Source organism: Mus pahari, chromosome 13 (assembly GCF_900095145.1).
Source record: "Mus pahari chromosome 13, PAHARI_EIJ_v1.1, whole genome shotgun sequence".
Classification (NCBI taxonomy): domain Eukaryota; kingdom Metazoa; phylum Chordata; class Mammalia; order Rodentia; family Muridae; genus Mus; species Mus pahari.
This window is the reverse complement of record NC_034602.1, coordinates 96,259,245-96,286,958: the sequence shown is the minus strand read 5'-3', so window position 1 is coordinate 96,286,958 and position 27,714 is coordinate 96,259,245. Positions and strand designations below refer to the sequence as shown.

The window sequence follows — 27,714 nt, the reverse complement described above, 5'->3', positions numbered from 1 at the left end:
GGGCAGGAAGGCGGAGACTTAGCGAGGGCCCCCTCTCCTAGGGGAAGTCCGGAGGGGGCGTCCTGGGGGCCAGAGGGTCCGGAGGGGGCCGCGGAGGGTGGTGTCAGGGAGAGGCGCGCGGGGCCGCGAGTGGGGGGGCCGCGCGTCCGGGGATCGGCGCCGCGGTCTGGGGAGGGGGCGCGCGCACCTTGCGGTTTTCCGCGCCGGCTTGGTTCCCGGTGCGGGGTCGCGGCGGCGGCGGGAGGCGGAGGATGCGGGCTCCAGTGACAGCGGCGCGAGCCCGGGAGGACGCGGGAGGATGAAGAGGAGGCCGGCGGTCCGGCCGCGCGGCGCCGGGAGGAGGCGCAGGCGGCGGGGGCGGCGGCGGGCGGCGGCGGGCGCGCCGGGTGCGGGCCGGCTCCGGCGCGGAGGATGAAGTGGAGCGTCCGCGGGGCCTGCGCCGCGCTTTCCTCCTGCCTGCTGCTCGCCTGCGCGCTCAGCGCCGCCGCCGTCGGCCTCAAGTGCTTCTCACTGGGCTCAGAGCTGCGCGGGGAGCCGTTCCGGCTAGGGGCGGCCGCCGGAGCCTTTTACTCCGGGTTGCTGTTGGCCGCCGGCCTCTCTCTGCTCGGCGCCGCCCTGCTGTGCTGCGGGCCCCGAGAGGCGCCCCTCGCCGGGTCAGGGGCCGGGCCTGGCCCGGGACTCAGGGTCCCCGCATCTCCAGCTGGTGCTCCGGAGCCCTCTCCTGGAGAAACGCGGGCGGCTGCTGGGCCCTCGGGACCGGTGAACAGCCAAAACCTGCTGCTCCTAGGCGTCCTGGTCTTCATGCTCGGGGTTCTCAGCGCCTTTGCGGGAGCAGTGATCGACGGCGACACGGTGTCCCTGGTGGAACGCAAGTACTCCCACTATTGCCTGCCCCCGCGCACGGCGGCCGCTGGCCCTGGCCAGGGCACTGGCTCTGTAGCCCCAGGCACTAGCACGCAGCGCTCCCGCAGCAACCTGGACAGCAACACGACCGCCAAATGCCGCCAGCTGAAGGACTACCAGCGCGGCCTGGTGCTCTCCACTGTATTCAACTCGCTCGAGTGCCTGCTGGGCCTGCTCAGCCTCCTGCTGGTCAAGAACTACAAGTCGTCGCAGGCCCGGCGTGGCCGCAGGGGCCGGCGGAGGGCAAGCCGATCTTTGGGGCGACCGCGGGGCGGACCCGGGCTCCGCGCTCAGCCGCTAGCCTCCCGGACCCGGCGCGGCCGCCGGGGCAAAAGGGGGCGGCGGCTGCAGCCACGGCCCAGCGAGGCCTCCATCCTATCCCCGGAGGAGTCCGACTTCACCACCCCAGGAGATTGCGCGAGCTTCGCGGCGCACCACGCTGTGTCCTACATCAACGTGGGCGTCTTCCACGCGTTTGACGAGGCGGGCGTGGAGGTGTGCTGTGGCGGGCACCCGTCGGTGGAACTGCCAGGGTATGCGCCCTCGGACCCCGACCTCAACGCCTCCTACCCCTATTGCTGCCGGCCGCCCTGTGAGATGGCGCGCCCTTGGGAGCCTAGCCGAGCCTGCTGAGTTCAGGCCCGATCCCCCCACAAGACACCCAAAAGGGCAGCAGTCAGGCTTTGCGTGGTGTTGTGCCTGCGTGGGGCTTGGCACTTATTCTGGCCCGGCCTTGTGATATCTGCCAGACTATAGGACACTATATGGTATTCTCCTTTCTGTGTGAGGAGGTGTCTCCTTTCTGTGTCGTTCATATCCGGACTCCATTTAAAGTTTACAATAAATGTTTGGGGTGGGCTCGTCGATCACACTTCTCTTAGGCAAGCCCATACCCCAGGACTGTGCTTGGAGGTCCTGGGTCGAATGGGCAAGAACAGAACGCCTAGCAAAGGTGATTTCCTGTAGAGGACCTCGACTGAGAGTGCAAAGCAGTTGGAACTGTAGGAACAGAAGTAAAGACCAACCAACAGCAACACTTTGTACCCGGATGTGCCTGCTTCTGTCGACACTTTCTTACTGTAAAGCTCTCCATAAACAGTGAAAATGTTTGGTAAATTTATTGCAATTTGACATTGGTGAGTTCCTTTATTAAATTGATTGCTATGTTATTGGAGAATGTTCATCAGCTTGGAATTGGAGGATGTCTACATGAAAATCAGCATGGGGGAGAGTGGCTGAATTGGGACAGACAAATGCTGAGTTAGAACAGCTGTGTTCTGCTAACTGGTTGATTAGGTCCAACCTGTCTTTGAGCTAACAGCTGTGTGAAGAGACACTGATGCCAGGCCCCTGCATTTCAGTTTTTGGAAACTAGTTGTGTGGTTTCTACTGCAAAGCAGTAGGCTTTATTTTTGGTTAATACATATGAACAGTTTAATCCTATTTTAAAAAATCAAAGTCTTAATTTTTCTGCAAAATAATTTTCCTGTTAACTCAATAATCTGGTGATTTTAACTATATAGCATTTCATTTAAATACACCACTCTAATAGCCTTAATGAATGTGAAGGACATACCTTTAAGTGAGTATAATATGCGTGTAACCATTTACACACAATATGAAATGAGTTCTATATGACTGGAGTGTCTCCATCCTTCTGGTGAGCTGGCTGGAAGCCAAGCAGGCTTTAAGTGTTGGGAAAAGGTGATCTGACCTCCATGTGCCTGGACTAGTGAAACCAGGCAGGTAGTACCTCACAGATGAGCTGGGAGCAGAGCTCTGACCCAAAAGGTGCTTCTTTTATGTGGAGGAGGGGAACAGTTCCTCTGCATGTGCCAAGCACCACAGGCTAAAAGAGTAATGGAAATCCTGAGTATTGTCTTCAGTGTGCAAATGGCTGCTTCTGTGAAGAGGAGGCACAGTTCCCAGTCACAGGGTGTATGATAAGGCCTTTCCTCAACTCCCAAATGCCCCGCCCAGAGCTCCCCTGTATCCCTGGTGACTGTAAGCATCCTACCCCAGTTACAACCTGGCTAGCTGGCCTCTACAGCTGGGACACTAGAGGAGGAGGTTGCCCAATCCCATTCCCATGAAGAACAGTGAGGTCTGACACCAGCCATGGTCAAGCTATGGTGGTGAGGATTGGCCTTATCTCTGCTTAGACATTTCCTTTGAAGCTTGAGGATCTGATCAAAGCATCAACAAGTTCAGTCTTGGCAGCTGTATTTAAAGCCACCCCAAGGAAGCCATCACTCATGGCTCTTTCCATTCTCACCTATATCAGAACTTTGATCTCTTGGGGCAAGGAGAGAAAAGAGGCTAAACCCCATGTTGTTGTCTATTCAGTCCAGCTCTCCTGCTTAAGCAGAAATGTTGCAAATGGCAGTGTAAACTGACTTAAGATGCTTTTTCTTATCTACCTAAATCCAAACATGTAATATGGATGGACGTTTACAGCTGAGAGCAGCAACCTCACAGGTGGCTACTGGCCATTCTCCTGGGTCCACTCAAAAGCCTGTGGATTCGCACAAGCAGCCTAGGTGGAGTGGGTCTCCGGGTTGCATAGATGCACCAAGATCCAAAGTGGTCCTTTGGTCCCCCCCCCACCCGAGACATTTAGTCATGCACATTTCACATAGCTCTAAACCTCAGATGCCTCATGAGTCTTTTACATTGTCTATTAAGGTCAGTAGTCTCTGCATTTTAGGGTTTTTGTTTTTGTTTTGAACAGAAGTTTTGTAGAGAGGACTTGGGTGGGCAAACCCAGATACCAGGGAAGGCACTGCGACATTCGTGTATATTGTCGGATCAGGGCAACAGGGGGAACCTGGGGTGTGGGAGGTGAGGGCTTTCCCTTAGACCTCACAAGACAAATGAATTACATGAATGTTTCAAGATTTGGTGTTCCTAACTCCCAAGTACATGAATATCACTAGCTCCACTTTTCCAAGGTGGATATGAGATATGTGGGGTAGCAAAGTTTCACTTTCAAAGTTTATTGGAGGAAAAGAATTCTTGTTCTTGTTCTTGTTAGAAGTCAGCTCTCAGGGAACCTGTGTGGAGAGAGGGTCTTAAGGCTGTTACCTCCTCACTTTACACAGCAGTTTGATTCATGTCCGCACTTCTTCAATGAAGTTTTAAGCAATTGTCCAAAGCTAATTGTGTTACTTGGCCTTTCTTCCACACAGACCTATCTTAATGTTTTTACATGCTAAGTATTAGTTGTAAGGCACTGTTTGCTCAACAGGAGAAGCTCACTGTCCTTAGGGCTGGGGGGTTAGTTTTAAGAGGTTAGGACACAGCATGGACTTGGACAGATGTCAAACAAGCCGAGTTTTATTACAGAATCAGTGGACCTTGGTGCCTGGGTTTTTAATGCATTGCCTCAGAAGGATGTTCTGTTCTGGGTGACATGAAGTAATACTGCACAGCTGAGCCTTTGGATGAAAATTCAGTTAAACAATCATTTAACAACCATTTAACCAGCCAAATGATTGTTTGTGAATTCAAAGTGCTGAATCCTGACAATCTGATGCAGAAAAGGAGGGAACCTTGAGTCCATATACACACATGCATGTGTGTATGCATGTGCACACCAGGATGCACATACCACACAACAGAACGTAAGTGACTGTGCATACAGTAACATGTACGTAAGTGTTTATGCTCACTGATGAATGCACATGCCCATGTGCATATTTGCATGAACAAGCACATATAGCCTCTTGCATGTTTGAGGGCCAGGCCAAATAAGTGCAGTCTGGGGCATTAGAGACAGAGTGGAATCCATTCTTGGCTTTGTGGGCTGGCTGTGGGCCCCTGATCTTCTATTTCTCTTTCTGCTGCAGTATTATGTCAGAGGATGATCATGCGGGAACCTCTGAGGCCATGGCTAAGTGGGAACGGGCAAACAGAGAAGACCATCTCCAGTGTCGAGGCATCTCCATGGGTTCATGGTGCCATGTGCTGGGACCAGGGCAAGGGTTAGGCTATCAGGCTGAATTTCCAGGCTACATGCAACACCAGTGATGGCCACTTGGCACCTCCTTGTGAAGATGGGCTCATTCTACAGTATCCCAAAAGTCATCATCACCCAAAGTATTTCTTCTCACTACGGTCTCAGAGAAGAGTGATAAATGGCAGAGACCTTGTGAGCAATAAGCATGTATAGTTGAGAACTAGGAGCTTATATACCTGTTCCATCTGAGAGTCTGCTGCAGTCTCATGTCAACAGGTATAGTTTTCAAGGATCCAGTGTCTCTGCTTGGTTTACTATCCAATCAAAGGGGGAAATCCCAAAAGGGAGAAAGAAATGAATTTAGGACAACAGCAAGCAACTATCCTTATTTTCTCAAAATTGAATTCGGAGCAACTCCTGGGATAAAAGGAGAAGCGTGGTGATTCTGTTGCTAAACTTCCTTCCCAGAAGGAAGTTTGGTAACTTCCTCCTCCTCCTCCTCCTCCTCCTCCTAGGGTCCCAACAACAAACAGGTACGATTTACTAGAGCTCACTTTGAGGAACCAATGAGTTTATTGAGCTTATAAAGCATAGGTGAAAGATATAAGTGCTCCCCACCAAAAGTCACCCCCCCCATTGGAAAGAGTTGGCTCAGCAGGGATGCTTTCCCATAGTCACATCAATGGACCCGCCCCACCCCTACCCCCTGACAATCTTCCCTGGCATGTGTAGTCTAGCCCCTCCCTGAGGCCACATGCAGTTAAGGAGGGATTACATATAGGAGGCAGTATGGAGTAACTTAACAGAGTCAACAAACTTCCAAAGATACAAGCTATTTGGCTAGGAGGATAGCCAAGGACAGTAGCCCTTGGCAGTGATGTCCTACACAGTATCCTTAGTTTCTGTGCTTTATATTTTATATTTGTGGTTTTCTGTCAGAGAATTTCTGATCTTATAATATTTCACTTTATCTGCCATTGATCCTCAATGGAATGTCACTGTTGGATCAATAAAATCTCTTTTAAAACACAGGATACTTCACAAAATTTATGCTTTTTGGCCACTTTCTTGTTCACGGCCAACTATGGTGAGGGAAGGAGTCAGAGGCAGAGGGGCACAGGCTCTTCTGGGCCTTCACTGGGCCTCATAGCAATGAGCAGGGCAGGCAGGCCTTCTGCTTTTCAGGCCTCTTGCTTCTCCAGTGCCCCAGGTTCCAGGCAGCCTCTGTGATAATCCTACTGTTCCTGCTGAGGCCCCATCCAAGCTGAGCTTTTCCTGTGAAGTCGTTTCTGAGTCACCTAGGGAACCTCTTCCATCCGTGTGTGTGTGTGTGTGTGTGTGTGTGTGTGTGTGTGTGTGTGTGTGTGTGTGTTGAGACATGATTTCTGTGTAGCTTTGTCTGTCCTGGACCTTGCTCGGTAGAACAGGTTGGTCTTAAACTCAGAGATCTGCCTGGCTCTGCCTCCCAAGCATTGAGATTAAAGATGTGTGCCACCACTGCCCAGCATTCATCTCTATCCTCGATGCAACATTTTCCTGAAACTTTGTCATGTCGTGTTGCTTTACTGAGAAAAAGTCCAGAAGGAAAGGAACATCTCAACTATGGTTGGCCCAGGGGTGGAGAAGAGCTGATGCAGATTTTCAATGGGAAATCCAGTGACTCAATAGCTGTGAGGGCTTACAATGATATTCCTGGCAAATAAAGGGCCTGTAGTGTACATGAGGGAAAGCCATGCCTGTTATCAGATGTGGGCATCAAGGGCAAAGGAGGAATCACAGCATCTGGGGGTTGAGGAATGGATACAGATAGTAGGTTGCTGCTAAGGCTGAGGATGAGCCCTGATGGCATTTCAAGGTCCATTCTTACTTTTCTCTACGAGGGGGCATGAGTTAGGGAGGAGGAAAGACGACATGGTGAGAGCAGAAATGTGGATAGGAGGAATGAAGGGCCTTGTGAATGATGCAGTAGTAATAGCAGTGAGAATAAACAGCAGCATACAGACCACACTGCTTCTGGTACTTCAGGCCATTTATACCACGTGTCCTCTCAAGGCCCTGATACTGTTAACATCTGGTTTATAGAAAGGAGACAGAGGAACTTAGGGACCCCAGCACTGCCCCTGAAGAAAGCAGAAATGAGGTCCCTATCGTATGTCTACCTGTTACCGCAGGACCACCGTGACCCAGCCTTCCTTTGTTTCCTTACCTAAGTCACATTCCTATAGCCAGGAATACAAGCCATCTGCGTCCAGCTCCTCCTCCACTGCCCCTTGCTCAAAGTCGGCCTAAGCATACCTCCTGGAGAGCTGCCTATCTCCTCATGTTCATCTGCACCCCAGCCTAGTGTGGTCACAGCAGTTAGAACCTCATAGGCAGAAATTGCAGAGGCCCTCGCCTGATATTTGACCAGCCCTGAACCTGAACTGGAGGTAGGCCTGGCCTCCTCCACTCTGCATGAGCAGATGTGGCTGTGTATCTAGAATATTCTCAATGACTGGCGTATGGTAGAATCCACACAATAGCTTGCCTATAATAGCATCTAGGAGGTAGAATGCACAGTAGGATGTGGAGGTTGGATGAAAGAACAGGCGAGGATAGTGGGCGGGGCTAGTGAGCGGGCTAGTGGGTGGGGCTAATGCTGAAGCTAGTGGACAAACACTGACAAAGAATGGACTTCCTAATGCTCTTAAGTGCTTAATGGACTTGGGAACTTTTATTGCTGGCAGCATCCACTTTTATTCATTCGTGAAGGGCACTTCACATCGTGGGGTACTTACTGGATGCAGATCCAGTGTTGGTATGGGAGTGTAGAGATGACCACGGTCAACACAGGAAACAGACATCTACTTTCATCCCCGTGGAACTGGGTCAAGTGCCTCCATTGGAAGCATTCTTTCTTTCCCTCCAGTAGAACCAGTCAGCTTCTGAGATCTCAGGTATAGACAGGAAGAAAGTTGTGCCAGCAAGGCCAAGTGCCCAGTAGGCCATGTGTGCTCACAGATCTGAAAAGTTATGCCATGTGAGTAGCCTGAAGAACAAGATGAAACGGTAAAAGCAATTGCAGAAGGAGGAAAGTTCTCTGAAAACTTCTTACATTTGTCTTATTTGCAATTTTTTGTAAGACAGCCACAAATAACTGAGTATTTTTACAGCTCAGGCTGGCACTTGTCACCCTCTTTCTTGAGGGGCTGTCCTACACAGCCTTCAGAGGGCCTTGTCTGGATAAGCCACAGGCCCGGGATTCCTAGAGCATCCATGGAAGAGGTGATATATAAATAAATGCCTTAGCTCTCTCTCTTGCTCTAACGGAACCTCAGACCACTGCCCCCCAAACTGTTCTTCTTAGGACCTTGGAAAGTCTTCCCTCCTGCTTACTCCAGTCTCTGCCCAGCAGGGGTCGTCTTTGAGTTCCCACATCCTCAGTTTCCCTTTGCTGCAGCACTCCCACACTGCACCCCTCCCCCAACCCATCTTTCCATACGAACAGGAACTCCCACACTGCACCCCCAACCCATAGGAACAGGAACTACCCTGGAGGAGGGTCTGCGGGGGCCTGCCCATGACAGCCCCTCCTGCTTTGTAAAGTGTAATTCAGGTTATTTTTTCCTTAAATGCGTGACTTTGCCTCTCCCACACTGAAGCTCAGCTGCCACTGTGCAGCCACCTACTCACTGCTGCAGGATGGCGGCAAGCTCAGAGCTCTTGTGCTCCCACCTTGAACCACCTCAAGGTTCTCTGGAGACAAAAGCATGTCTGGGCTGAAATGGTCACGCCTTTGTTCCTTATCACCTGATCAAGGTGTAGATCTAGCTGGGGGCCTTGTGTCAGGTCAAGGCTAATTGGTCTTAAAGACATATATAGGTGGTGATGGTGTGTGAACAGGTCTTCATCCTAAAAATGGCCACTTTCAGGTGGGAAGAAGAGCCCGAGAAGATGTTTGAACTCAGATTAGAGCTGTCTGCTCCGTCCAGAAACACAGTGGGGAGTCAGTGGTCTTCCTGGGGCCTGGGTCAAAGTAGGACAAAAGCTTGTCTTTGTATGGCACGAGTGGGAGTTTTATAGCCCAGATTACAGGTAGACAGTAGAACAGCCTTGGCAGAAGACAGACGTCCAGCAGTCTGCTCAGCACTTGTTCAAGGTCCCTCAAGCCTCTAAATGACCCCTTCTCTCAAATTACATACCTACCCTTTTCCAATGAGGGGCTCAGCTACCCCAAAGCCCCTTTCAGGAAACTTGACATCCCTGTGGCACACTGCTGATTGTCACCAGCAACTGTCAGCCAGCTCACAGCTCAGTCTAGACAGACCATCGAGACCTGGATAGTAGTGTTGATAGTCTTGGAGACTAGAACAACCTCTTTCTACATGCTTCTTGTATTGAAAATTAGGACAAATTTGGAGCATGTTTTACTATAAATATACCTATTGAGTCCTATTTACACAGTCATCAAAATTACAGCACAAAAATTTTAAACTAAAAAAAAAAAAGAGTGAAGAAAAAGCTAAATTTTGATTTTAAATTACTTCCTTCAACTCAGTCCACCTTTCCTATATTTATTTCTTTTATTCCTATATAAACTTACAGGAATATCCAGAGCTCTTCTGTAATTCCCTCTGGTCTTTGAGATACCGATTATCTGAACCTAGTGGGCCATCCCAGTCTTAGTTACCTTTCTATTGCTGTGAAGATACAGCATGGCCAAGGCAACTTAAAGAAAAAAGTATAGAAGAAAGCCTGGTAGGGTTACCGTCTCAGAGGGTGAGCTCATAACCATCACGGTGGGGAGGATGTGAGTACACAGGCAGGCAGTCATGGCACTGGAGTAGTAGCTGAGAGCTCACATCACATCTACAAGTGTGAAGCTAACAGGGAATGGTGAGGGCGTTTGAAACCTCAAAGCCCACCCTCAGTGACACACCTCCTCCAACAAGGCCACACCTCCTAGTCCTTCCCAAACAGTTCCACCAACTGGTTACAAAGATTTCAAACACATGAGCCTATTACTGTGTTGGTTTGAATAAGAATGGTCCTCCTAGGTTCGTATATTTGAATGCTTAGTTACCAGGGAGTGAAACTCTTTGGTAGGTTTCAAAAGCTCATACCAGCTCTGCCCACAGAACAGGATGTGGCTCTCAGCGATGTCTCCAGTATCATGCCTGTCATAACTGCTGCCATGTCAGGACCTCCTCAGGGACCTGCTTCCTTTTTCAAGTGTCCTCTTCCTAAAGTTTCTACCTCTCACAATAGCACAATAAACCACATAAAAAGTGTTCACAGCACAAGCCTTCAGGAGAAAGTTCATAGTCAACCAGTACCAACCAACTCCCAGCACATCTGTGAAGGATGAGAAAGGAACTGTAAACCCCAGGAGAGCAACTTTTCTCAAGGAGCAAGAAATGCAAGTTTCCCTCAGATATGTATGGTAGACCTTGCCTAGTTTGCTAGTCCTTCACCTTCTGGTTGGTGAAACCCACTCTGACACCTGAACTCCAAAACAATGTAATACATTTGTCTTGTTTTAATACACTGTTAGTGAAAATTTGTTACAGATTCTGTGGGGGTATTTACTGCTAAACATTTTTTTTAAAGATTTATTTATTTATTATATGTAAGTACACTATAGCTGTCCACAGACACTCCAGAAGAGGGAGTCAGATCTTGATACAGATGGTTATGAGCCATCATGTGGTTGCTGGGATTTGAACTCTGGACCTTTGGAAGAGCAGTCGGGTGCTCTTACCCACTGAGCCACCTCACCAGCCCACTGCTAAACATTTTTAAACCTTTAATATGAAATATGGAAAGTATTAAAGAGGAGTCTTTGTTAATTCTCAAATATGATGCCATGCGGGATTACATAACCTCACTTCCAAATACTTCTCAGAGGACATTCTGCTGATGTCTACTGCACAAGTGATTGCTTGCTTGGGGGTGTAGGTAAAATCATCTATACAGCTGGGGCCTACAGAAGCATTATACATTGTGATGGAAACCAAGTTTAATTTTCTTCTGCATCTCAGAATGGGGAACACAACCTAACATGCCCACTGAGTCTAGCACTACTTGCATAGCAAAGCATGATAAATACATCACAAGGAAGAAAAACTACACCTGTACAGCTCATGAACACAAAAATTCTTTTTTATATGTGTATTGTGTGATGCATTTGTGCATATGCATGTATGTGTTCATGTGTGGGTACACATGTGCATGCACATGTGGGAGTCTGAAGTTGATGCTGAGAATCTTCAATACCTATACCTTCTTCTTTGAGGTAGGGTCTTGCAAGACAGTTTTCTTTAAGAGATTTCATGTCTCCTTACAAGGATGAAATTGCAGGCAGGCTGCCATGCCCACCTGGCATTTACATGGGTCCTGGGATCTGAATTCTGGTTCTCTTGCTTTTGGGGGGACAAGAGCTTTGACTGTTGAGCCATCTTCCAAACCACAATGTAAAAATTCTTACCAGAATACAGGCTGACCCTTGAAAGGAATGCATTAATTATTGGGTAACTAATGCCAAATATTAAATTGCTTCAAAGAGCATTCAAAATAATCTTAAAGAACTCAAAAAGAAAGCATGAAAGAAGCTATAGATAATCACTGTGATTTGGATGCGGTTAGTGTCTTTCACAGTTTTATGTCTTAGAGGTGTGGTCCTTGGGGTGTGACTTTTTATTTTGCTCTTTTTATTTTTTATGATTTATTTTTTCTATTATATATTTATTTCCTGCATCATGAATGGTATGTGAACCAGGTGCATGCAGTACCTGTGGAAGCCAGAAGAGGGCACCAGATTCCCTGGCACTAAGTTTGGGATGGTTGTAAATTACCATGTTGGGGGTTGGGAACTAAGCCCACATTCTCTTTCAGAGCAGCAAGTGCTCTTAACCGATGAGCCATTTCTCCAGCCCTCTACTTAATCTTTTTTCCCCCCATTTTTCCCATTTTTTTAATTAGATATTTTCTTTATTTACATTTCAAATGCTATCCCNAAAGTTCCCTATACCCTCCCCCCGCCCCTGCTCCCCTACCCACCCACTCCCACTTCTTGGCCCTGGCATTCCCCTGTGCTGGGTCATATAAAGTTTGCAAGACCAAGGGGCCTCTCTTCCCAATGATGGCTGACTAGGCCATCTTCTGCTACATATGCAGCTAGAGACACAAGTTCAGGGGGTACTGGTTAGTTCATATTGTTGTTCCACCTACAGGGTTGCATCCCCCTTCAGCTCCTTGGGTACTTTCTCTAGCTCCTCCACTGGGGGCCCTGTGTTCCATCCAATAGCTGATTGTGAGCATCCACTTCTGTGTTTGCCAGGCACTGGCATAGCCTCACAAGAAGTCGCTATATCGGGGTCCCTTCAGCAGAATCTTGCTGGCATGTGCATTAGTATCTGGGTTTGGTGGCTGATAATGGGATGGATCCCCAGGTGGGGTAGTCTCTGGATAGTCCATCCTTTCATCTTATCTCTAAATTTTGTCTCTGTANCTATATCCTTTCATGGGTATTTTGTTCCCTATTCTAAGGAGGAATGAAGTATCCACACGATGGTCTTCCTTCTTGGTTTTCTTGTGTTTTGCAAAATGTATTTTGGGTATTCTAAGTTTCTGAACTAATATCCACTTATCAGTGAGTGCATATCTAGTGATTTCTTTTGTGACTCGGTTACCTCACTAAGGATGATATCCTCCAGATACATCCATTTGCCCAAGAATTTAATAAATTCATTGTTTTTAATAGCTGAATAGTACTCCATTGTATAAATGTACCACATTTTCTATATCCATTCCTCTGTTGAGGGACATCTGGGTTCTTTCCAGCTTCTGGCTATTATAAATAAGGCTGCTATGAACATAATGGAGCATGTGTCCTTATTACCAGTTGGAAGATCTTCTGGGTATATGCCCAGAAGAGGTATTGCTGGGTCCTCCGGTAGTACTATGTCCAATTTTCTGAGGAACTGCCAGACTGATTTCCAGAGTGGTTGTACAAGCTTGCAATCCCACCAGCAATGGAGGAGTGTTCCTCTTTCTCCACAACCTCACCAGCATCTGCTGTTACCTGAATTTTTAATCTTAGTCATTCTGACTGGAGTGAGATGGTATCTCAGGGTTGTTTTGATTTGCATTTCCCTGATGATTAAGGATGTTGAACATTTTTTCAGGTGTTTCTCAGCCATTCAGTATTCCTCAGTTGAGAATTCTGAGGTGAGGCTAGAGTATAATCATCAGGAGCTGTCCTACGCTTGGAAGGGATTAATGTTAGTCTTGCATAATGATCTATCAAGACTTTCTTTTTGCTTTACCATGGGACCTCTTCTTTTTTTCCCTACTCACCATGAAGCCATCTGCCACATTGTGATGCAGTCATGAAGCCCTTATCAGAAGATGTTAGTACCATGCTCCAGGGTCTGCAAAACTGTGAGCAAATAAACCATTTTTCTGCATAAATTATCCAGTCTTAGGTATTTTGTCATAGCAACAGGAAACACTAAGATGCCTGTTCATGGTCTTGCTTACAGTCAGGCTTTCTTCTGAGTCACAACTGAGTTGAGGGTTAGGGTGTGTATGGTTTGGCTCTACCAGGTACTGAAGGATTACTGTGCACAGTGAAACCTGGTACATAGAAGCATGAGAAAGGTTATTTCCTACCTCTCAGAAGTTGGTGTTCCTGGTCGCAGCAATTTTGCCATTTTGTTGGGTGCTGTAAAGTGGGGCCTTGTCCTCCTTTCATTATATGTGTTTTGAAATGCCTTTACTGGGCATTTGGTGTCATTTGTGCTCTTTTTCTAGCTTTCTAGAAACTCTTTCTCTTTCCACTTCATAAAGAAGATTTCTGTATTAGTTACAGAACTTGCTGTATTAGTTATATCTTTTTTGTTGCTGTGATTAAAAAAAAAGGTATCATGACCAAAACAAAAAACAACAAACAAACAAATCCCAAGACCAAAAAAAACTGCTTAAGGAAGAGTTCATTTGGGCTTACAGTACCAGAGGGCTAGAGTCCATAATGACAGGGAGGCATGGTGTGGTAGCAAGAGTAGACAGCTGGCTAATCACAAGGTATTGTGCATACAGGAAGAAGAGAGGGAAGAAGGGGAGGGGAAGAGGGAAGGAGGAAGGAGAGACAGAGAGAGAGAGAGAGAGAGAGAGAGAGAGAGAGAGAGAGAGAGAGAGAGAGGGAGGGAGAGAGCGAGCTTCAAAGCCTGCCTTCAGTGACATGCTCCAGCTTCTAAACGTTTCATAGCCTTCCACATGTTTAAATACATGAGCCATGAGGGCATTCATCATTCAAACCACCACAGGTTGATATGTGTGTTCTATAAACCACTTGTCTTAGTCTATTTCCTGTGACTTTGATAGAATATTTGGGGTAGGCTGCTTTATTAACAATAGATCAATTGGCTCTGGAGACTAGAAAATCCCAGATCAAGATACCAGCTACTGAAGAGGGCCTTCAATCCATGGTAGGCCGATTTGCTGTTATCAGGAACTCATTCCTGTAGTGAGTAACCCACACCATAATAACCAACACTGTAATGATCCATGTCCTGTAATAAACTCACACCCTATTGTAAGTAAAACCCACACCTCATGACAGTTAGCTCACCTGTGCCATAACTAACCCATGCTGTGATAATCCATCTCAACAGTAACTCACTCACCCCTGTAATGAAGTCTTACAGTTAGGATTAGCCCTCATAGCCTTATCTCCTGTTAACATCCCATTCTCCAACATGTCTGCCCTGGGATACCCAGCATTAGCCTAGGGTTTGCAGATACCTTCTCTCAAGTGCAGTGCTTTTTATTTGGCAATAAATGAGTCACATTTGCTAACCTTTCCTTTAAAGACTGTGCTTCCTGTTTTGTTCTTAGGAAATCTTGATTCTTGATCCTGAAGTTTCCTTTCTTGGGAAACTAAGTTTTGCTGTTGTTTTTTGTTGTTGTTTTGTTTGCCTATGCCTCTAATCCACTTAGGGATTTATTTTTGTTTATAATGAGAGCACACCTTCCATTTTATCCTTATTATATGCCTACATGTGTATCTGTGGGTATAAATGTGTGTCATTTGTGATCTTATCATCTTATTAAGAAATATTATTTCGGGGCTGGTGAGATGGCTCAGGAGGTAAGAGCATCCGACTGCCCTTCCGAAGGTCCTGAGTTCAAATCCCAGCGACCACAAGGTGGTTCACAACCATCTGTAATGAGATCTGGCGCCCTCTTCTGGAGTGTCTGAAGACAGCTACAGTGTACTTACATATAATAAATAAATAAATCTTAAAAAAAAAAAAGAAAAAGAAAAATTATTTCAGCTAGACTGTGGTGGTTCATGCCTTTTATCCCAGCACTCAAGAGGCAGAGGCAGGCAGATCTCTGACTCTGAGGCCAGGACAGCCAGGGCAGAGAAACCCTGTCTTGAAAAGCCAAAATAAACAAATACAAAAACTATTTCTTAGCTGTTTGTAGCATCATTTTCCATGTCTGGGCCATCTTCTCCTTTACTTTTTGCTAATGAAGCCCAGTTTATGCTACTTTCAAGTGTTCTTAGCGCTCCTGGCACATCCCTACATAGATGAAACTGCCTTTACTTCATGGTCCTCTGCCTGGACAACCTGGAACTGAGTGGACCTTAAGCTACTATGGGTAGAATGCCTTCTGGACAATTGAAATTCCTCATCGTTCCATGGATCTGTCTGCAGTTATCTAGGTCACTGCTTACATTTTGTTTTCTTGTTGCTGGTTTGAAGACTATATACTGATTTTATAAGCAGCCTTACTGAAATTTCTTCTTAATAATCTATTTCCCTATCACTTAATGAGTAGTGATAGTTGTTTCTTGCCTTCCAAACCCTCAGTGTATTTCTGGTCTCACCAGACTTGCTAGAATCCACCTGAGTAGAGAGGGTAAGGGGATGCAGGCCCAGGGCCTCTGAGGTTAACAATCGTGATGGATTCCCTGGGATTCTCAGTAGACACGTTAAAAGGATGTTTCTTCTGACCAGTTTGCTGAGTTTTATCAAGATTGTTGCTAATTAGAAATAGGAACTGAGTTTGAGTTCTATTAATGTTTCTTTTTTTTTCCGTTTTGTTTGTCCTTGTTTTGTTTTTCTTGAGACAGGGTTTCAATGTGTAGCCCTGACCTCACTCTGTAGACCAGGCTGGTCTCACAGAGATCTGCTTGCTTGCACCACCATTGTCCAACTCAGTGGTGTTTGTATGTTCCTGTGGTCCATGTGCATATGGACTTGTGTACACACACGTGGAGACAAAGATCAATCCTGGATGTCATCCTCAGGTAGGTTTTCCACTTCCTTTGAGACAAGAGTCTCACATTGGCCTAAGCCCATCAATCAGACTAGACTGACTAGCTAGCAAGCCACAGAGACCCTGTTTGCCCCTCTGCAGTAGGATTACAAATCGCACTACCATGCCTGGTGCTTTCATATGGATTGTGAGGATCAAACTCAGGGCCTCATGCTTGCAGGGCAAGCACTTTACTGACTTAGCCACCCCCCCACTCATTTATTCAATGAATCTGGATGTTATTTTTGTATTTATAATAACAGAATAATGAAAAAGTACACTTTAGTCTCCAGTGATGACATTCATGAGAAAATTGTCTTAAGGCCTGATTTTTTAAAAAAGTAATTTTTTTTAAAGATTTATTTATTTATTATATGTAAGTACACTGTAGCTGTCTTCAGACACTCCAGAAGAGGGCGTCAGATCTTGTTACAGATGGTTATGAGCCATCATGTGGTTGCTGGGATTTGAACTCCGGACCTTTGGAAGAGCAGTCCGGTGCTCTTACCCACTGAGCCATCTCACCAGCCCAAAAAAGTAATATTTTAAGTCCTTAAAATTTCTTTATTTTTAATTTTATTTATTTTTATTTTACATGTATGAAAGTTTTGCCTACAAATATGAATGTGTACCACATGTGTGCTGTTCTCTCAAAGACCAGAAGAGAATGTTAGATCTTCTAAAACTGAAGTAACAGACAGATACAAACTTTTATGTGGGTGAACCTGGGTCTTCTGGAAGAGCAGCCAATGCTCTTAATGGAGCCATCTCTCCAGCCCCCCAAATTCAACTCCAGTATTTTCATTACAGTCACCCCCCACTCCCCCCAGACCCATACTTGCCCCCTTCCCACCCAACTTCATGTTTTTGTCCCCCCCCCACTTTCTTTTAAAAACTCACTCGGTCTAATTTATATTGCCCCACTATTCTTGGGAGTGTTTCCTGCTTTGGAGTATGGTTGACCCAAGGTGACACCATTAAAGTAAGTTGACTCTCCCTCTTCTAGCAGTTATCAAATACCAACAGCCCCTCAACACTCAGCTGCTGGTGGGGTTTTGGGCCCACCTTCAGTCCTCCATGCTTGCATTTCATCTGACTTGAGCTAACAAGGTCTCTCAACCCCTATTTCATGAAGATCCCTGGCCTTTGGGGAGAGGGGCATGGTGCAGATGTTCCACTTAGGGCTGAGCACTCTGCAGTCCTACTCTCTGCATGCTGACCAGTTGTGGGCTTCTGCATTAACTACCATCTACCACAAGCAGTTTCTCCACTGAGTGTTGGGAGATGTACGGATCTGTGGGTATAGCATAAGTTATCAGGGATTGTTTTAACACTAAGTCCATTTAACAAAATATCCGTAGTCAAGTCCTCCTTAAGGACCAAGACCTGTTTAGTCACAGTTCTTGGCCTCAATTGTACCAGGTATGGGTTTCATCTTGTGGAGCAGAGCTTAGATGTAGTCAGAACATGGTTGGTTACTCCTATAGTGCTCACACCACTATTGCACCAGAAAGCCAAACTAGTCATTACTGTAGCTTTCAGGGTTCACAGCTAGGTGAGAGTGATAATTGCTTTTCTCCTTTAGTAGCATGCATAGCATCTTCCAGCACTATGGAAGCTGGTCAGTAGGGATGAAGCTCTCAGGTCACTGCACACTTGATTTTTCCATGTTTATGACTCAAATATGTGGTATCTCAGTAGTGGGATCTTACTATCAAGTTCTGAGGATAAACAAAGCAATGGCAATAGCCTGCTATGTTAGGGGAGGTCTGTAGAACCTCTTTTGTTAAGGCCTTTATTTTTAAGTTATTTTGGTTGACATGAAAGAAGAAAGGAAATTATCTTGGGGTAAGGAAATGGACCAACAGGAGAGGGGAGGGGAGCCAAGGAAAGCAATGGGGATGGATATGAAGGAAGCACATTTTGACATTTATAGAAATGCCAAAATGGAAACAATTTTATATGCTAAGAAAGCAATTAAAAATAAACTGTATTATGAAAGCAAAGATTAAATACTGAATTTTCTCTAATTTTTTTATTTTATCTGTTTGGAATCACCGATAGTTCAGTTTTATAGTAAATTTCATGACAAATGGACCTAACAATTCTGGATTCCTTCTCCACCCCAACCCAGTTGCCACCACCTCTCCTTACCACAAACTATTAACAACAGCTGGTCTCCAGGAGTGTGGAGGTAGTGAAGATCTTCTGATGAGGGTCTGTATGATTTAGAGGCTAGCCTGGTCTACACATGAACCAAGGCCACATAGCAAGACCTTGTCTCAAGAAAGAAAAGAACTTTTGATCAGGGTTAAAAAAAAAATGACTCAGAGGACCTGAGTTCAATTCTCAGTACCAGTATCGGGTGGCTCACATTCTTCTTTAAGTCCAGTTCCAAGGGATCCAACACTGTCTGATCTCCACAGGCTCCTGCATTCACATGCATAAGCCCACAAGCAGACATACAAAGCTAAGAATAATTTTTTTTAAAGATTTATTTATTTATTATATGTAAATACACTGTAACTGTCTTCAGACACTCCAGAAGAGGGAGTCAAATCTCGTTGTGGGTGGTTGTGAGCCACCATGTGGTTGCTGGGATTTGAACTCAGGACCTTCGGAAGAGCAGTCAGGTGCTCTTACCCGATGAGCCATCTCACCAGCCCGAATAATTTTTAAAATAAAAAAAAATGTAATGTCTTTAAAAGCAGACAAACTCTGATTATTGTACTCTGGTCTTTAAAGTGCTGGTGTCACAGGCGTACAGCTTTATTATTATTCTATTCATCACTGCTCACAAGAATAAAAGTGCAGAGTGCCTCCATGCTGGATGTGAAAGGACAATCGAGATACGTGTTTATGTTTTCACCATACCGAAAGAATCAGGAACAAAATAAAACTACTGGTACTTTTTCACCTACCTTTTCCTCCTACTAGAATTTGCTCTCCTTTTATACGTAAAAATGAACTTCCTTCCCTGCCACTATCTCCAAAAGCCTTGAGTTAGGTAAAGTGGTGAAGAAAGAAGCAGAAATATGAGGGAAATGCAACACTGCAAAGCATCAAAGGAAGGAGGAGGAGAAAGCCAACCTGAATAGGAAACGGAGAGAAGGAAGTCTACCAGGCCTACAGGAGGAGATGCTCATGCTCTGTCCTTGCTAAAACACCAACATGGAGAAAACCTGAAGTTAGCTGGATATATGGATCCTTTAGGAAGGCTGATCTTGATGTTCCTGACAAATAAGAGGAAGTGGGTTTAGACACTGAGCATGTCAGAAGAACTATGCTTGACTGAGGCACCCAAGCCTTCTCCAGTTTCCCAGTTACCCCACTGTTCCTGGAGGCCCTGGCCATAAGGACCTGGCTTTAGGTCTGGCTGCTCACCCCGCATGGGCAAGGTCTTAGGTTTGACCCCTAGCATTTGCCAAAAGAAAACAGACAAAAGTTAATGTCATGAGGTCATACAGCTTGTTTTTATTGAAGTATCTAAGGAATTTAAATGTCTAAACAACAAAGAAATCATATTATTTATTTCCTCTAGAAAATAAGATAAACTATAATTTTTTAATAAAACCAAATATACTGTATATTTTTCTTTCCCTCTTTAAACTCACAAGCTATAGTATATACACACAGACATAATTTATCCTTTTAAAATATAGTCTTTAATCTCTGATAATTTTATACATCTATATCATACATTTTGATCATTTTTACCCCCATCCTCCTCTCTTACACCCCTCCTACTCCCTCTGGAACTCCTTTCACACCTTTTCTCCCCTAGTAACAGAGTTTAATTAGGGTTACTTAGATGTGAATGTGTTTATTTACTAGATCACAGGCAACTTATTAGTGTCATACGTCTGAAGCAAACTGACTCCTTCTCCAGCAGCCATTAACTAACACTAGTTCTTCAGCCAGGGGTGATAACGCAGGTGCCCCTTCCCTACGCATGTTAAAATGTCGCCACAGATCTGAGTGAGGCTGGATTACTTATTTTTCAAACATAAATTACAATAGATCAAATGTGGATTCCAACTACCTTCAGTTGAGTGAGTCATTTAAGATATTTGTAAAAACATTAAAAATATTATTTTTCTTATTAAATATTTGTTTTGAAAATATAATTATTTTGTCCTATTAATATACAGTAGTTTTTATTGAGGATGGGGAGGAGTTGAGACGTGGTCATCCGAGGCTGCCTAAGCAGTCTGGACATGGTAATATTCTTGGTTCTGCCTTCTTGAGTACTAGCATTAGACAAATGTGTTCTGCCTTGTCCACCAACACATTATTTTTTAAATGAATAATGTTTTGAAATAATTTAGTTTTCATTTCAAGTGCTACTAACTCTGATGTAGCCCCTGTAGCAGACACACCTCCTCCTACAGGGCTCCTGGGCTCTCTGAGATAAATATAATGATAAAGTCCAGGACTTTTTCTTCCATCAATTTAAGCATATAATAGTCACAACTCACTCAGAGGAAATTAAAAGTTCTGAAATTTCAGAGTGATTATCAATAGGGAAATTTTAAAACACAAGTATTTAAAATGGTCTTTTATTAATCATCTATTTAATTTAAATCTAAAATTAAGTTATCCATTCATTTCACAGGTTTCACATCCTTTAATTTCCACCTCAGAAAAATCTTGTGTGTAAGCAGTTCAATACTCAAACCCATGATGCAAACAGTAACTAAAAAGTACCTGAGCTCCAGTTATCTGTCTCCACCTAAACCCTCCTGGGGCAAGTCTGGTTTGTGGCAGTAAACACTGCACAAATGGCAGCCGTGATGAGCAGATGCATTCCTTCATAGAGAAGCTTTGGAGAAAATACACTCCATATGAATAAGTGATAGCGCAGAGATGTCACCAGGACAATGTATGTGGCAACTGGAACAGAACAAATCAGTGCATAGCAGAAGCACGCACGGCTCAGTGCTGAACCACTATTAACAAAATAGAAAACACATGTCAGAGCATGTCACAAGAACATCATGTCCATACCACTACTTTAAAAATAACAATGGACACTTGCTTCTGAACTAGAGGGTAACACAATCGCTCTTCTGGGTACTTGTTGGGTCACTGGGCATGATGAAAACTGTCCTACAGGTATACAAGGAAAGTCAAAACTGGGGTGATGAGATGATGGCTCAGTGGGGAGAAAGGCGCTTGCTGCTAAGCCTGACAAAGTTCAATTCCTAGGACCCACATGATAGTAGAAGAACACTGACTCTTACAAGTTGCTTTCTAACCTAAATGTGTGTCACATAACACACACACACACACACACACACACACACACACACACACACACACCAAATAAATGTTATAAAAATTTGAGACTAGAAATTATTCCTCTAGAAAGAAGAGGTAAAACCTAATACAGAAAGCAGCAAGAACAAAGCACAGTAAATGTAATGAGAAGGGCAGCATCTGCCCCTCGAGCTCTTACAAATGGCTCCAAACACTTGTGAACCACAGGGGCTCCATTTCCTGTAGAGGTAGTTAGTTATTGCATTATGTCAGAAGCTCTCATCTCCATCTTTGCATTCTACAGGGATCGTCAGTGAAAGTTGCCTGTGACCAGTGGAGACCATGCTCCAGAGAAACTAAGCAGTAATATGGACTGAACGTGCCTAGAAGGCCACAGATAAGCTACAGCTCAACATAGGGTTGTAGGAAGCAGCAAAAATTAGAGTTTGTGGCAGGGTCCAGAAAGCCTGCCCTTTGAGGATTTGTAGGATGCATACAAATCCTTCCAGAATGATCAGGGACTACAGATAGGATGTATAAGCTAGGGCTATAGAAATTACAAACCTAGGATAATGGCAGACTTGTAAGAATAACATGTATTTTATGTAATGCTTGTATTGATGGTTTCAAAGCAAAAGGGAAGGTTCGTATGGTAGGAATGATGTCACTGAATGTGGCATATGAATGGCAAGACATGCCTTGCTAGGGTACGTGCTCAGAGACAGAGTGACAAGTGTGTGTACATGGCTGTTTGTGCATTGTGTAAGCACGGTCTGCAAGGCATGTTCAGTCCTGTTGATCAGGCAACTCCACTATTTTAGGACATCCCTCCAAACATTTCCTATCTTTATGCTCATTATCCAAAGTTGGACACCAACAACTACTCAGTGGCCAAAAGACAAAGACAGCTCTGAGCACCATAACACCACCTTAGTCTTCACTGGCTTCCCATCTTGGTCTTGACACATTTTCTCCTACTTAGTTCTCCAACTGTTAGATCACACTTGACCCCTTCGGTAGATGGCTCCAGTACTTCTGTTGTTTTACTCCTTGTACTTGAACTGCTAGTCCCTTCTGGTACCTGGCCCAACAGGGTTATCTTGCCTCACAAACAGTACACCAGTGTTCCAAATAGTAAGTACTTGGTATAAGCCTTTGGCTCTCCTCTCTAGTGAGTATAAATTGGACATCTGTGCTAAGCCAAAGACCTACCAAGTGGAGCCTCTTTCTCATCGGACAGGACATGGTACTGGTTTCCACACTGACTTGTGGGGCAGATTTTAGCATTATCCATGTAAAATATTGTACATATTGCTACTATAATACCAGCACAGGATTTCTGCATTGTTGTAAGCAGGCAGCTCACATCAACCACAACTGCCAGATTCTGTCCCCAACAGCCTCATGTAATGTATATTAAATAGGTAAACCACATTTAAGTTGTATAATTTAAGAGGAACAGTCTATAGACTGCCTCAAAGTACAGGCATGGAACATCTACAGACAGGTAAAGTGCAAGCATTCCTGTTCTCAAGTTTACAGCCTTACTAAAAAAAAGTTTCCTCCCCTGAAGAGCAAAGTATCAAGTTGTGGGAAGTTTTCTGCTTCTCTCTACAATCCAAATGTGGTTTACCAAGGAGGATGCTTTTCTTTGTGGCTGAGGCCACTGCCGTTTCTTGTCTAGCTTGAGAGATTTTTGTAATTAATGCTTGAGCATCTTTACCTGAGGGAAATGCAGAACCAGTGAATTAGTATGTCATTCTAGTCTTGGGCTTGCTGAATTCAGTGCTATCTGCGTCCCTCCATGGAGACACCAACAGGAGGTTAGATACTGAGTCTGGAGCTAAGAAGAGACCCCAGACCATAGACATGAGTAACTGAGAATAAATCCATGGAAGAAGCTAAAACATAAAGCCAGAGGAGAAGCAGAACCACAGTGACACTGGCAAGGACAAGGTCTCTGCAGTCAGCAGAATCCTGGAGAAATGCCAGGAGGGGTTATCCCCGACAGTCACCACAGCAAGAGCCATCTTCTAATCACAGACAGACGGAGGGGGGGGGGACTGGGAAGCCCCAACTTCACTTGTACAACTGAGATATGGGATTTAAAAAGTCTGGAACCTCTAGTCAGAGTAAGGTTCTATGCTGATAGAGCTGTGTCCATTCAATGTATGAGAGGTAGGTTCAGTGTCACAGAAGGAGGGTAGCTTTCTATGATTCAGGCACATTAAGAAGTCAATAGGCACAGCTAGGTCCAAGAATATATGGCTAGTAACAGTCGTAGTGAACTTCTGGATAACTCTGAGAACAACACATAAATCAACTACTAGAAGCATAAATGAGATAGTGGGATACTATAGAGAAATTAGACAGAGACAGATTTGAATGTGCTGATTAAGCCCAGAGAGCTACACATACCCCAACAGGGGGAACCTTGAGCAAGCTAGACCCTGGGAAGTACCTCCATGCTAGTGGAGGGCACAAGAACCTAGACTGGCTTAGGCAAAGAGTGGCATTTGTACGTGAATTTGTGTCCCACCTTATACTTCTATTCAGCCGTCATTTCTGTCAACAGGCTGTTCACTGACTCAGAATCTATTCAGTCAGCAGCTCCTCCTAACACATTCTTTCTGCACCAATAAAAGGGTGGCTGGAGGGCCAGAGCCCATGTCTTTTGTCTCCTTGCCCTCAGAATAGAAGAACAGGCAGAAGAACATGAAGTGGCTCAGAGCTGAGCGTGGAGTTTCCCAGTCCCCATTCCCGTTTCCTGACTGAGATCAGAAAAGTGTCTCTTGCTATGGGTATCTCCACATTTCCTCTGCTGACCCCAATGACCCCAAGACTACACATTCTTGCCTTTGCCAGTTGGTGGCTGGCTCTGTTTCTCCTCTGGTTTTGCCGCATGGCTTTCTTTATGTTTTTTTTTTTTTCTTGTTGTGTTGTTTGAACAGAAAAACCTAAACCTTGTTAACAGAGTCCCTCAGACCTGACCCAGGCCTTGGATCTATAAAAGAAAATCAGTAAAAGATTCTCTAGCTTTTAAAGTTCAGATGCCTTATATATAAAATAATGTTATTACTCTTAAAAACAGACAAACTGCAATCACATTTGTTCTGAGAGACAAAATAAGAGCCTTACTTGTTTCCTTCTGAGCTCAGGAAGTACACAAGGTGGCTGGCCCAGAGCACAGGCCCTACATATGTTCCAAATACTGTGAGGAATGTGGCTGGAACCTCCATATAGGTATCTAAGCCCACAAAGCCTGCTGAAATGTCGATGGTAGCAATGTTGTTGGAATTACCCTGGAATATAGAGGAAAAACAAGGTTGCTCTTTCTGCATGCCAGCATGGATAGATAATCAGAGGTGCAAGGGGCATTGAGCAGTCAGTCACCTGGCTGCTCCTTAGTCACTGAGCTGGTTCTGGATGGGACACATTTCTCTGTGCCATCATACTCCAGACCAGGAAGTGATAGAAAAATACTTATACAGAATGAGCCTTTTGAAGAATTTTGCATACTTCAGTCTTCTCACTGAGCACAGCAATTTCACACCTTCTCCCAGATAAACCAGCTGCTCAAGACAAGTGCTCAGACCTTTCCTTGAAGACTTCCACTTGAGGATGATGCATGTGGTCCTAGGAGGCCCACATCATAGAGCACATCTCCTGGATGCTGTCAGACTGCATACTAATTTCTCTACTGCAGCCAAGACGTTAGCTATAGCCTAGCACTGCTGAAATGCACATGGTACATGAGGATCCGTGACAACACAGTATACAAACTGGTGGCTCCCTACATGCTGTTAGTTATACCCATGTGCCCAAGCTATTCATAGCTCTTGAACCTATTATGGGAGAGTCTTCCTGGTCTATGGGGAGACCAGGGTAGAAAGATTCAGGAGAGTCAGATCACCACAGCAAACTGAGCCCAAGGCTGGCCTTAGTCTGGTCACAGTACTTAAGGAATTATAGATTCTTATAATTTAATCGAATTACTCTTGGCCTTTGGGATCAAAAGGACAAACATACAACCTTGATTTGCTTCATGGGTGAGGCTGGGAGACATTTGAAACCAAGAAACCAAGAACAACAGAAGAACACAGGGAAGAGACTGTTAAAGAAGAGAGACTAGCACACACAGAAGAGGTGCAGTGGAACCGTGAAGGAAGCTATGGTATATGATATATATGATACACCTCCCCTGGGGTGACTGGGAAGAACTAGATCCTTCTAAGGTCCACTACCTGTCCAGGTATCCTTCTACACACCAAAACTAAGGCAGGTTTGACTCTTTAAATACTAGGAAAAAGTCCTACGATCCTCCAGGCCTTAGAGGACTAATAATTTTAGAGATACAGCCTCAATACCAGGTGCACAGGTACATGGACGTATACTTACTACATTCCTAAAAAACAAAACACATTTAAAAAATGTGTTTTCTTTACAGCTTGTAATAAATCAGTTCCTACCTGATCCTTCCTGTAAAGCAACAACCTATTGTCTTGTGGATGTTTAGATGTATCTACAGTAAGAATGTCTTTGTTTTTTGACATAGGGTCTCACTATGTACCTCTGGCTGGCCTGGAACTCACTGTGTAGACCAGTTTGATCTCCAACTTACAGAGATCCACCTGCCTCTACCTCCTCAATGCTAGGAGTAAAGGCATGGGCCACTAAACCAGGTCAAGCATGTCTTTTAAAAATGATAAACTATAATTTATCTAATAAAACCCACATAAGAGTTAAGTATAATTTTACATGTATTATAAGTTCTTTCACTGAACATATATAACCATCCATCTTACAACATTTTTGCAAAGAAAAACTAAAAGATAGGTGACATAAAAAGTTACTAGCTATCTTTGTTAGGGTTTTACTGCTATGAACAGACACCATGACCAAGGCATCTCTTATAAAAGCAACATTTAATTTGGGCTGGCTTACAATTTCAGAGGTTCAGTCCATTATCATCATGCTGTGAACATGGCAGCATCCAGGCCCGCATAGTGCAGGAGAGGCTGAGAGTTTTACATCTTCATCTGGAGGCTGATAGGAAAAATCTGACATCCAGGCACCTAGGACAAGGGTCTTAAAGCCCAAGCCCAAAGAGGCACACCTACTCCAACAATCAACACCTACTCCAACAAGGCCACACTGCCAAACAGTGCCACTCCTTGGGCCAAGCATATACAAAGCATCACACTAGCCTTCTATCCATGATAACAATGAAAACCTACCTGGAAATAGAAGAATGCTTGACCGAACCAATAATGCATTACAGTGATCTCAGCTGCATCATGTCTCAGGGGCTTCCAGATGAACTTAGTCATTACAGTCTGAATCAAGAGACTAAATGCTAACACTGGAAGATTGTGTGGTCTCAAGAGCAAAGCTGCCAGAAGAACTAATCCACTATGCATTTCCCACAAGCCTACAGTCTTGGTTTTGAAGTCTGTTGCAATGACTTGTGCTTTAAGTAAATCTTTGGTACCGGTGAACAGAATACCAAGGACAAAGACATAAACAAAACGAGCTTCAATAATTCCCCTAAAAAAACAAAACAAAACAAAACAAAACATGTTACATTCATTTGTACCATCTAGAAAAATTCAAGTAAATATTTTCCCATTTAAAACATGTATCTAATTAAAGAAAGCCTAATGTGACAGTATAGCTAAACAAGCTGTGTTTAAAAAAAAAAAAAGGCATGTCTGCTTTGACACACGTACCCTTGAGGAGTAGGCAGTAAGGCCAACAGGCATATGCTGGAATGCACAGTCCTGATGGAGCTGACTGTGGAAAACTTGCTTATGTGATCCAAGGATTATTTGACAGCAAGACCAGAGCTATGTTCTTATAATACTTTGCACAGTTGAGTGAAAAATGTTTATGCTAGCTGAAGGCCTGAGTATCTGCAATTTCTTAAGCTCAAAAATGCTAACTGCAATTGAGCATGTTCATAGTTAAGTGGATTTAATAAGAACTTGAATGTTGACATGTCTAAAATGGACACTGTCAGTGTGTAGTGGTCCAAACTGTTTAAGTCTGGGCTCTACTGCTCACTAGCTCTGCTGTTTGGACAACTTAATTAACACTCTGACAATCAACTCCATTAGGTTAAAAACAGAATGTGGTTTCTACACATCACATGGTTATTCTAGGAATTATACATGTATAAAAATAGTAGGCCGGGTGTGGTGGTGCACGCCTTTAATCCCAGCACTCGGGAGGCAGAGGCAGGCGGATTTCTGAGTTCGAGGCCAGCCTGGTCTACAAAGTGAGTTCCA

At 44.7% G+C, this 27,714-nt stretch overlaps 2 protein-coding genes and 1 long non-coding RNA gene across 4 annotated transcripts in view; 1 reads left to right on the top strand and 2 right to left on the bottom strand.

The window, feature by feature from the left end:
• The first annotated feature begins 411 nt into the window (after positions 1-411).
• LOC115065208 (transmembrane protein 271-like) lies at positions 412-16,010 on the top strand. Its single transcript, XM_029544979.1, has 2 exons — positions 412-2,039; positions 15,984-16,010. The coding sequence occupies exon 1, from the start codon at positions 412-414 to the stop codon at positions 1,534-1,536; it is 1,125 nt and encodes a 374-aa protein (XP_029400839.1). The 3' UTR covers positions 1,537-2,039; positions 15,984-16,010.
• Positions 4,167-7,994, bottom strand: LOC110330225. Its single transcript, XR_002380945.2, has 3 exons — positions 7,956-7,994; positions 7,639-7,863; positions 4,167-5,050 (listed from the first exon to the last, which is right to left on the bottom strand). It is a non-coding gene; the product is annotated as an uncharacterized LOC110330225 (long non-coding RNA).
• Positions 16,011-19,763: 3,753 nt separating the features above from the next.
• The window catches only part of Pigg (phosphatidylinositol glycan anchor biosynthesis class G), a 37,517-nt gene continuing 29,566 nt past the window's right edge, over positions 19,764-27,714 (bottom strand). The window contains exons 11-14 of one of the 2 annotated variants that reach the window (XR_003845023.1): positions 26,665-26,974; positions 24,566-24,729; positions 23,151-23,270; positions 21,057-21,117 (exon numbers count right to left, since the gene is read on the bottom strand). Coding sequence is in view for 1 of the 2 variants with exons in the window: in XM_029545334.1 (XP_029401194.1) it covers positions 20,901-21,117; positions 24,566-24,729; positions 26,665-26,974 (691 nt within the window). In the remaining variant the exon portion in view is untranslated. Of the gene's footprint in view, positions 21,118-23,150; positions 23,271-24,565; positions 24,730-26,664; positions 26,975-27,714 lie in introns of both variants that reach the window. The other variant, XM_029545334.1, reaches the window with a different exon arrangement.

Bases quoted from the DNA above. Each gene is read 5' to 3' on its own strand.
- LOC115065208 (XM_029544979.1), top strand. From the start codon at position 412: ATGAAGTGGAGCGTCCGCGGGGCCTGCGCCGCGCTTTCCTCCTGCCTG.